The 11,042-nt window shown below is 41.3% G+C and overlaps 1 protein-coding gene across 1 annotated transcript; it reads left to right on the top strand.

The window, feature by feature from the left end:
• Window positions 1-804: 804 nt before the first annotated feature.
• On the top strand, window positions 805-10,687 carry LOC119277740 (DNA polymerase alpha catalytic subunit-like). The gene is made up of 31 exons (XM_037559054.1): window positions 805-2,139; window positions 2,556-2,723; window positions 2,809-2,892; window positions 2,975-3,049; window positions 3,120-3,184; window positions 3,289-3,379; window positions 3,513-3,698; window positions 4,019-4,182; window positions 4,279-4,393; window positions 4,624-4,803; window positions 4,877-4,990; window positions 5,098-5,217; window positions 5,330-5,650; window positions 5,766-5,858; window positions 6,652-6,770; window positions 6,955-7,027; window positions 7,119-7,175; window positions 7,329-7,421; window positions 7,515-7,634; window positions 7,711-7,808; window positions 7,885-7,930; window positions 8,097-8,210; window positions 8,315-8,395; window positions 8,807-8,920; window positions 9,007-9,096; window positions 9,182-9,261; window positions 9,344-9,551; window positions 9,626-9,679; window positions 9,781-9,900; window positions 9,986-10,060; window positions 10,144-10,687. Exons 1-31 carry the CDS (start codon window positions 985-987, stop codon window positions 10,288-10,290), a joined length of 4,620 nt encoding a protein of 1,539 aa, XP_037414951.1. The 5' UTR covers window positions 805-984; the 3' UTR covers window positions 10,291-10,687.
• Window positions 10,688-11,042: the final 355 nt, after the last annotated feature.

Raw genomic sequence — 11,042 nt, 5'->3', positions numbered from 1 at the left:
GGGGGGGGGCGGCTGTAGATGCTCCAAGTTATCAAGAAGCTAAGAATTTGATAGATCAATCTATGGCCCTATTGTTGAGGAGGTAAAGGAGTCCATGCGATCAACGAAGGAGTTCAGGGTGGCATGGGTGAGACGCTCGGATAATGGAGCTGCTCGTTGGCTAGCGAAGGAGGCTTGTGCGAATAGTTTTATTTTATTCGACTCAAAACATGCTGAGATGAATGAGTACAACACAACCCACTTCACCTAAGAAAAACTTTAGTTACAATGGGTTTTGTTTTATTCATTCATCTATCTGAGTCCAAAACGTCACAAATACAATCCAGAAAATATTATTGTGTTTGATAGTATGATGTGTGTTAGCTGATTATAGAAAAATGTGTTAGCTGAGACGACATTGTTCTTAGTTATTTAGCTCCGTGAATAGAATCTTAAATTTTGTCAAAAGCACGTGGCATCGCACGGGCGTTTTACTATTCATTTGTGATTTTTTACTGAAATTTATGAAAATTCTGAAGGACATAAAAATCTAGCAATCTCTACCTTGCGGGGGGGGGGGGCGTCGCCGTCAGATCCCTTCATATTTTTCTGGAAACTTTTGTAGGGGTTTCTGGAAACTTTATTATGATGATTGTTTTTTTATGAGCTTCAAAACGGCCCGTCTGATTTCAGGCCAGTTTTGGACAACCAAACGGGCCAGTACAATGACAAGGCCCACAGAGGCCCAGTTACGCGTGGATCGTCTGCTTCTTCTCAACCCGATCTGAAAAACCCTAGACCCAGGGGCTACCGCTCCCCTGAAAACTCTGCGCGCCAAATGCTCGAACACCTTCCCGCCAAAGCCACGCCCGCACATTCACAATAGATCCACGCTCTCCGTGTCTGCGCCTGATTCAGAGAAAGAGCCCGCAAGAAAGAGATAGGAGAGAGAGAGAGAGAGAGAGAGGGAGAGGGAGAGCAAGAGAAGGAGGAAGAGGCGAAGCCATGGACGACGCGCCCGCTGACGCCGCCGCATCCGGCCGCCGCACGCGCACCCGGGGCACCGAGGCGGTGGCGCGCTCCGCGGCGCTCGAGCGCCTCCGCGCCATCCGCGGCGGCGGCGCCCGCTCCGCCGCCGCCGTCCAGGTGCGGATGGAGGACCCGATCTACGACACCGTCGCCGAGGAGGACTACGCCGCCCTCGTCGCCCGCCGCCGCAAGGACGCCGGCGCCTTCATCATCGACGACGACGGCCTCGGCTACGTCGACGACGGGCGAGAGGAGGACTGGACCCACCGCGCCCTCCCTTCCTCCTCCGACGAGGGATCTGGCGGCGAGGAGGGCGCCCCCCGCAAGCGGAAGCAGCCGCGCCCTCCCCAGGCGAAGCGTCCGCCCCAGCAGTCTGCTGCGGCGGCGTCCCTCTCCGCCGCCGGTGCGATGACGGGCAAGGATCGCCTCTCCGCCATGTTCACCTCCTCCTTTTTTAAGAAGCCAGGCAGCGACCGCACCAAGGGCTCGTCGCTGGCCGCGGACAGCATCGTGGACGACGTCATCGCCGAGTTCGCCCCCGACGAGAACGACCGCGAGGAGCGCCGTCGTCGCGTTGGCAGAGTCTCTGCCCCGACACCAACGCCTGCTCCAGTTGCCCAAATTAAGGCAATTCAAGCAGCCGTACACGCTGAAATGGAGGTTAGATCGGATAATGGGTTCGAGCCTGATGTGGTTTCAGACCATGGAAACGATATGGAGGTGGAATTACAGCCAGAGGTGGAATTGAAGCCTGATGTGGAAATGCAACCCAAATTAGAAGCAGCTCCAGGTTCTAGTCCTGAATTGGTTGATGAGAATAAGAGCTCGGAGGAACTGAAGCTGGAAGCTAATGGGGAGGTGAAGATAGAGAAGGTGCACCGTTTAAACGCTAAGATTAAGGCAGAGGGCACCAGGAATGGTGATATGTTGAGTGCAACAGCAGGTTGGATGAAGATATGTGGGGAGGGGGAGAATGCAGGAGGCGAGGGAGAGGTGTCTGTTAATGGTAACACCGATGTAGATGAAAGCTCGGAGTTTGAGCTGAAGGATGGAGCACTGCCGTTCTATGTGCTGGATGCATATGAGGAGCCCTTCGGTATTAATTCAGGCACAGTTTATTTGTTTGGAAAGGTAAATATCATTTGTACTAAGTTTCTATTGAAGTATTGTGGTGAATAATCCCTATAAGAGACATGTTAGTTGCTGGCATCTGTTAATGTGCTTTGTTTTGTTCACACAATATTTCACCAGCACCAAACTAAGTGATTCTTTAGCTTAGTAGGATAGCTGATATATATAAATTATGTGGTACTTTATGTATTTTAGTATCTGAATGAATGAATGTATTCCATAGAGGCACTGATCATTACTTCCATAAAGTAGTCAATATTTTTTTGAAGCTCCAAATATTTGCCATGGTCAAGTATTTCAGAAATAGGTATCAACTTTGTTGAATAATTACATGTTCTATTGGATTATCAGCTATTACATGTTTGCAGCTCTAGGTTATACACAACACTTTTTTGACCACCTGCTTTTCTTTCTAGGTTGTAATAGGCAAGCGGTTCCATAGTTGTTGTGTTGTTGTAAAAAATATGCAAAGGTGCATATATGCAATCCCAAGCAGTTCAGTATTCCCAAGGGACACAATATCAAGGATAGAGAAGAACTCCACAAGTTCTGATGCTTCGCCATCACTTCGAGCAACTTTACATGTGAGAGATTGATTATTTTCATACTAAGCTTAATGCTCATTGCAACATATTAATCTTATATGCACACTACATATCTTTTTCCCAGGAGTTGTCATCTGGACTAAAGATTGAAGTAGCTGAGAAGTTGTCTGACCTCAATGTTTCAAATTTTGTGATGACTCCAGTCAAGGTTTGTAGGTGGAACCATCCTGTAACTTCAACCCCTGTAATATCCTTGTCTATGCTAATTGTTCATATTTGGCATGCCTTAGAGGAACTATGCATTTGAGAGGACCGATGTACCAATCGGTGAGCAGTATGTCCTGAAAATCAATTACCCATATAAGGTATGTTCTTGAACAATGGATCTTCTGTTTCATATTTTCTTTTTTCCTTGTATCATATGCGTTTTCGTAGGATCCTGCGGTACCAGCCGACCTCAGAGGTGAACATTTCCATGCGTTACTTGGGACAAACAATAGGTATGAACCATAAAATGTGGGACCCATGCTTTACACAACAATTCCAGTGCTGTACCCCGTGCCAAATCCTTTCCTCACACACAGTAACCATTGTACCTTTTCAGTGCACTTGAACTGTTTCTCATCAAAAGAAAGATCAAGGGTCCTTCATGGCTATCGATTTCTAAATTTGTGGCATGTCCATCTACTCAGCGGGTATAGCCTTGACTTCATGCTGTCCTCTCATTCCAGCCTGTGTTTTATATCCAAGTTATTTGATACTCTTATGGCTCCTACCTAATTCTTTGTTGCATTATATTGGTGCTGATGTTTTTTGGCATTTCCACAGGTCAGCTGGTGTAAATTTGAAGTTACAGTCGACTCCCCAAAAGACATTTCTGTTTTGATGACAAGTACCACACTGGAAGTCCCCCCAGTTGTAGTTGCGGCTGTTAATCTTAAAACTATCATAAATGAGAAACACAACGTGCATGAGATTGTGTCAGCATCAGTCATATGCTGTCACCAAGTAAAAGTAAGCATGCTAATCTTGGGTCGAAGTATTTTATTCTAGTTTTTGTTTGTACATAATAAAGCAGTTTAGGTATCAGGTAAATGATTATCCTTTTCTTCTGGACAAGATTTTCTAGAAAAGCTGACATACTTTGGCATGATGTATCAAGCAATTGAACCTTCCATGTCTCTGAATATATGAAGCAGTTCTTTTTTAGACAAACTGATGCACTTTGGGTTTATCTGAAACAATTATCGAGTTTACATATTTGTGAGATTATTTTATAAGCCAGAGACACTTTCTACCAATTAAATGTTGTTTGCCTTTTGGGGTCATTTCAGATTGATACTCCAATGCGTTCTGAAGATTGGCAGAAACGGGGAACGATCAGCCATTTTACTGTTATGCGCAAGCTTGAAGGCAGCATATTTCCTATAGGCCTCACCAAAGAAGCTTCTGATAGGAACCAGAAGGCTGGTAGCAATGTGCTGGCACTAGAGAGCAGGTGGGTACTGTTGTCGCGTATGCATTTTACATGTTACTTTGAACAAATCCAAGTTCTCATCTTTGCATTTATTAATCTTTTTTATTCCATTTTCAGTGAACGTGCTTTGTTAAATCGCTTGATGATTGAGCTTAGTAAACTTGATTGTGATGTACTTGTGGGGCACAACATTTCGGGATTCGACCTGGATGTCCTTCTGCACCGTGCTCAGGTTTTTATTATTATATTTCTGGTTAATTTTGGTACCTCTATGGAACCTGTACTAGTAGCTCCATGTTCTCCTTGAAGTAGATGGAAAGGGTTCTGTTGATGTTTTAATTTCAATGTTCTGGACGAAGTGGTCAGCAACACGTTAGAGAACTTACACTATGATTTTACTAATGTCTAATCATGTTTTAATTCAATCAAATAAGAAATATACCTCTGCCCTTTTTCTGCTAGACCTGCAAAGTACCAAGCAGCATGTGGTCCAAAATTGGTCGCCTTAGAAGATCAGTAATGCCCAGGCTTACCAAAGGAAACACACTATATGGTTCTGGGGCAAGTCCAGGAATTATGTCCTGTATTGCTGGCCGTCTCCTCTGTGATACCTACTTATGCTCTCGTGATCTTCTGCGGGAGGTAACCAGCATTTTAATTGTTTGGTGCAATATCAAAACCAAACTCACAACTCTAACCTATATGTTTTACACAGGTGAGTTATTCTCTGACACAACTTGCAGAGACTCAATTGAAAAAAGACAGAAGAGAGGTTTCGCCACATGATATACCTCCAATGTTCCAATCATCGGGAACACTTCTAAAGCTGGTTGGTTTCTTTGAATTCAAAAATCATGTTTACTTCTTTCAAGAGAATGCCATGTCTTAAGAATTATGAACTGAAGCAAACTTTACCAATTTATCATCCTCATCTAGGTTGAGTACGGTGAGACTGATGCATGGCTTTCTTTGGAGCTCATGTTCCACTTGAGTGTTCTCCCGCTCACACGCCAACTGACAAATATTAGTGGTAATCTGTGGGGAAAAACTCTCCAGGTATACCATCATTATTTTTATGCAAAGTACATCTGCAAAAATGCAGTCTCCTTTGGAAAAAGACAAAAAGCAATGTTATGTTGACATGATCTTTCACATGAAATGGACGCAGGGTGCTAGAGCTCAGAGGGTAGAATATCTACTGTTGCATTCATTCCATGCAAAAAAATTCATTATACCAGATAAGTTTGCTGCACGCAATAAGGAGCTGAACTCTGCAAAACGAAAGCTTAATGCTGATACCGAAGGTGGAAATGCTGCTGATGGTGCTGCTGATCCTTCCATTGATGATGAGGTGCATAATGGTGATCAAGGTAAAGCAAGAAAAGGCCCTTCATATGCTGGTGGTTTGGTTTTGGAGCCTAAAAAAGGTCTATACGACAAGTATATTCTACTTCTGGACTTCAACAGTCTTTATCCTTCAATAATTCAGGCGAGTCATTATTTTTCACAGATTCGTTAAGTTCTGGCTTATTCTCCATGAGTCAACTGTTAAGCGATGCCCTTGATATATATTCACTGTTTCTTTTATTCTCTTCTCCACTCAGGAATTCAATATCTGCTTCACCACTGTTGAGCGTTCTTCTGATGGCAATCTCCCTAACCTGCCAAATTCAAAGGCTACTGGTGTTTTACCTGAGGTACTTACGTACATATATGCTTTATTCGGATATGGAGTTTTTCTTTACTTGGGGGAATGAGAAACACTCTTTTGCAAATTTTTGAGCCGCTAGCAGGGTAACAACATACTGACATGCCATAGGTGGGATACCCTATGGGTAGGACCCATATTGCTTTGGAACTTTGCCACCAACAATATAACCAATAAAAAGTTTGCTTTCAGCTCATTTTTCTGAGTAACTTGTTATTAATATTCAGAGTTGTAGTTACAGAAATAAAATATGCTATTCCTGCTTGGCCACCACTCCTGTTCATGCTTTTGGTTTGGACATTGGAATTTTGTAAACTTGTTCAGTGTGATTCTAGCTTACAAGCTACTTGCTCCATTCCTAAATATATGACGTTTTGGTATTTCAAATTGAACTACCAAAACGTCACAGGACCAAGGGAGTACTATTATCCAGTCTTTGTAACTAAGCTGGACCAAAATTGTACTCCCCCCGCCACCAATTTGAAATGCTGTGAGAATTGACAAACCTTGGTTTTGGAATAGACCACTGAGACATATATTCTTCTGTTCATTTTGTTGTACAAGTAATACATGATCAACACCCAATATTTCTAATATATTAGTGCTCCAGCAAGTTCTGCAATCAAACTCATTGGCTTCTTTATAGATGCCAGTGATCAGCCGCGATACAAAAGGCTCTGTCTTTACTTTTCTTTGCACTTCAGTTATTGATTGAAATGCGGCTTATTGTCAGGGCATAATTTTGTTCTAACATGTGTTTGCAATCATGGCTAACAACACAGTTGCTGAAGAGCTTGGTGGAGAGGAGAAGAATGGTTAAATCATGGCTCAAAACCGCCTCTGGTCTCAAAAGGCAGCAGTTTGATATTCAACAGCAAGCTTTGAAGCTTACCGCAAACAGGTAAAGAATACCGTTGCAAACTAAATTCTTGAGTGTACTCTTCTTCCGGCATCCATAAAGAAGTCTAGTATAGTCGATGGGCTCTAAGTAGAGTCCAAGTAAGCCTTTTGTGTTTGTAATTCCTTTTGCATTTATCCAGTATGGTCGACCGGCTCTAACTTATCCTTTTAACCTCATGTCCCAGTATGTATGGTTGCTTGGGATTTTCTAATTCTAGGTTTTTTGCAAAGCCACTTGCCGAGCTTATCACCCTACAAGTGAGAACATACTTTTCTCCTTCAGAGGTAGATTGACAAATATGTACAACTAAATTAGTTGTGACTGATATATTCTATGATGCCCCTGCAGGGTAGAGAGATCTTGCAAAACACTGTTGATCTGGTTCAGAATAATTTAAACTTGGAGGTATATATATTACTAACTTATGTTTATAAATATCTCAGTGGTAAATAACCTTTCTAAGATATCCAAAGAACCTTGTTTATAAGATGATTGAACTCCAACTTTCTTTACGAATAAATTGGTCATATTGATATTTCTTTTCATTGTATTGGACAGGTTATTTATGGTGACACGGACTCCATAATGATATATACTGGACTGGATGACATCTCCAAGGCAAAAGCAATTGCTGGAAAGGTCATTCAGGAGGTAGTACTCTGATATTGAAGTCTCAGCCTTGGATATTAAACTATGATCTATGAGCAGCACAAAAACATCATCTTTCCACAATTGTTTATGCAGGTGAACAAGAAGTACCGTTGTCTGGAGATCGATCTTGATGGTGTATACAAAAGAATGTTGCTTCTCAAAAAGAAGAAATATGCTGCCATTAAAGTGGCACTAGATGGTAGTTTACGAGAGGTGTGTGTGTGTGCTTATTCCAACTTCATATTTATCTTGGAAAACTAGGCGAGGTATTCTAACATGCTTGATACAGAACATTGAGCGCAAGGGACTCGATATGGTCAGGCGTGATTGGAGTATGCTGTCAAAAGAAATTGGTGATTTTTGCCTGAATCAAATCTTGTCTGGAGGGTAAGTATTTTAGTTGTCATTAATTTTGCTTGAGATGTTCCCTTTCATCTCATCCATGTTAAAACTGTTTCTACAGGACATGTGATGATGTTATTGAGTCAATACATAACTCTCTTGTCCAGGTGAGTAGCCTACAATATATTCTTCATCTCTTAAGTTTTCCTTTTCCATATTTTCTGAGAGGCATTAATTTTGGTTGCTACCGCTCCACACTTTAGTTTTGATTGTACAGGCATTAGTACTATATTTGTTAGTGTAATACGATTGACTGAATGAGTATTGTTGCAGGTCCAAGCACAGATGAAAAGTGGTCAAATAGAGCTTGAAAAATATATCATCACAAAGAGTCTAACAAAAGCGCCAGAAGATTATCCAGATGCTAAAAACCAGCCTCATGTCCAGGTAATATTTACCTGTTTTATTTCTTTGGGTCAGTTGTGAGATAAATGGGAAACTGATGAGCTGAGCTGAGTGCTGTTTTCCTTTGGTTGTGTTGTGTTTTTCAGGTTGCTTTAAGACTGAAGCAAAATGGTTTCTCTGGATGCTCTGCAGGTGATACTGTTCCATATATTATATGCTCGCAACAGGTATTGCAATGATGTGCTTCTTTTGTTGTCTTATTATTTGTTCCATATATTATTTTCTCGCAACAGGTATCCCTAAGTACTAATCCCTCCGTCTGAAAATACTTGTCGGAGAAATGGATGTATCTAGACGTATTTTAGTTCTACATACATCCATTTTTATCCATTGCTCCGACAAGTATTTTGGGATGGAGGGAGTATTTGTTAACCTCTGCTTTGACACAATGATAACTCATTAAGGGAACATAATTATCGTTTGTTTGAAATGATTGTAATTTTAAAAATGAAACCTTGCGGCAGAATGTTTTGGAAATATCTGTTTTTAGCTTCTTTTTTTGAAGTACTATTACCAGACCTTAAAATTTACTTGACTATTAAGAGGCAAATCCAACTTTGTTTGACTATTCCAAACAGGATTCAGATAATACACATTCTGGGGGAATTGCTCAAAGAGCTAGACATCCGGATGAGTTAAAACGAGACCCTAACAAGTGGATGATTGACATCGAGTACTATTTGTCACAGCAGGTCCTCCCTTGCACATAAGAAAACATATAGTTCTTGTATGCCAGATTTGTCTGTACTGTATTTTTTATTCTAAATTGCTTTTACAGATTCATCCTGTCGTTTCTCGTCTGTGTGCTTCAATTGAGGGTACTAGCCCTGCCCGACTGGCTGAATGTCTTGGACTTGACTCATCAAAGGTGTGCATCCACTCTTAATTATTGGTTAGCTATCTAATTTGTATATTTTCATGTGTTCTTAACCCTTCTAAATCCCTGGAATTAGTTCCAATCAAGATCAATTGGGTCTAGCAATGAGGATACGTCTACCATGCTCTTATCTGTAATTGATGATGAAGATGAGAGGTAAACATATAATATACTTATTTCACTTTGATTCCTGCAGTTCGTAACTTTCAACTAAAAATAACATGAGTAATACTTGCAGATATCGTGGCTGTGAGCCACTGCGTTTATCATGCCCAAGCTGTACCAATACCTTCGAGTGCCCCCCTGTGTCCAGTCTGATTGCTAGTTTATCAGATCCAAATGAAGGAAAAGATGCTACTGTGAATTTCTGGCGTCGGATGCGGTGCCCAAGATGTCCAGATGATACTGATGAGTGCAGAGTTTCTCCTGCTGTGCTTGCCAACCAGGTTAATACCACTTAATGTAATACTATGATCTAGCATTCAGATTGCTGAACTGAAATTGATTTTTTCCATGCCAGATAAAAAGACAGGCTGATAATTTCATCAATCGGTATTACAAAGGTTTACTGATGGTAAGTATAGTTTCCACTTCTGATTGATATTTCACATTCTCGTGTCCTTGGGTGCCTGTCTACATGTAATGAACCTTTTCTTTTGACATATTTCTTTCCAGTGCGATGACGAGGGTTGCAAATATTCAACTCACATTGTGAACCTTAGAGTGATGGGGGATTCTGAGAGAGGAACCATCTGCCCGAACTATCCACAATGCAACGGCCGTCTAGTAAGACAGGTTTGTTGATACGGGCTTAAGTTTATAATGTGCTTATTTTTTCTTTGATTTGATGGCTACTAATACTGATTCTGTGTGCTGACAGTACACAGAGGCAGATCTATACAGGCAATTGTCCTACTTTTGCTATGTACTTGATGCAACCCGGTGTCTTGATAAGGTTAGATATAATAACCCAATTGCTGTTTTTTTTTCTTTTCCCTTTGTTAATGCCATAGCTGATGTGAAGATTTTTTGATGCAGTTGGACCAGAAGATGCGGCTTCCTTTTGAGAAAGAGTTTGCAGTATTAAACCAAACAATAAGCTCCGCATTTCTGGAGATTCAGAAAATCCGAGACAGATGTGCTTTCGGATGGGTTCAATTGACAGATCTAGCAGTGTCAATCTGATGAGCTACTGTTTGCCGTAATCTCAAGCAGTGCTGATCTGAGCATGGGCCGTGGGATATTGTGTTGTTGAAACTAGATCTGTTGTTGAAGGTGAAAGGAACTGGAAACCAGATGATGGCCTTGGCCACTAGCTGCTGACGGGTTTCCTGGCCTGCAAAGGATGGAGTTGCCCACATCATGTTGCATTTAAATACAAATGTTCTAACCAGTTGTTTCAGAGACCCTCCTTGGTGCCATCCCTAATTTTCGAAGTGTATATTGTACTACTGTTGTAAATATGTTGCATCCATCAGTCCCATGGTTTTGTAGTGACATACTTTGAATACTAAATTTGTCATCAGTCAGTTTTTATCATCTTAAAATTATCACAATCCAGATGCTTATTTACTGATTCTCATGTCTTTAAACAAGGTTTATTCTGTTTTAGTAACTAAAAGGAACACAAGGTTTTGTTTCAGTGTATCAGATAGATTACTAATGCTCTGATGGATGGAATCCTTTTTTTTTGCGAGGTTGATGGATGGAATCCTTGACAAAGTGCATGTTGTTCCAGTGTTTGTTTTATTTTTATATATCTGCCAGATATCTCACTTGTAGTCCTTATTAAATGGAAGATTGACTGAATCAGTTATTTGCATAATCTGGCACACATACGGACATACATTAGGGTTCTTGTCCTGTGAACTCCAGGCTGTGCATAGTAAACCCTAACCTAGCTAAAGTGTTGAAATCTTTCCAAACCAAGATGCTTT

This window comes from Triticum dicoccoides, chromosome 3B, assembly GCF_002162155.2.
Source record: "Triticum dicoccoides isolate Atlit2015 ecotype Zavitan chromosome 3B, WEW_v2.0, whole genome shotgun sequence".
NCBI lineage: Eukaryota > Viridiplantae > Streptophyta > Magnoliopsida > Poales > Poaceae > Triticum > Triticum dicoccoides.
This window is presented reverse-complemented; position numbering and strand designations above follow the sequence as displayed.

What these genes read in the sequence shown, in the direction of transcription:
- LOC119277740 (XM_037559054.1), top strand. Translation starts at nt 985, where the DNA reads ATGGACGACGCGCCCGCTGACGCCGCCGCATCCGGCCGCCGCACGCGC. An exon ending in TTGAAGCTTACCGCAAACAG is followed by an intron (nt 6,771 to 6,954) that starts GTAAAGAATACC and finishes CTCATGTCCCAG; the next exon opens with TATGTATGGTTGCTTGGGAT. An exon ending in TACATAACTCTCTTGTCCAG is followed by an intron (nt 7,931 to 8,096) that starts GTGAGTAGCCTA and finishes GTATTGTTGCAG; the next exon opens with GTCCAAGCACAGATGAAAAG.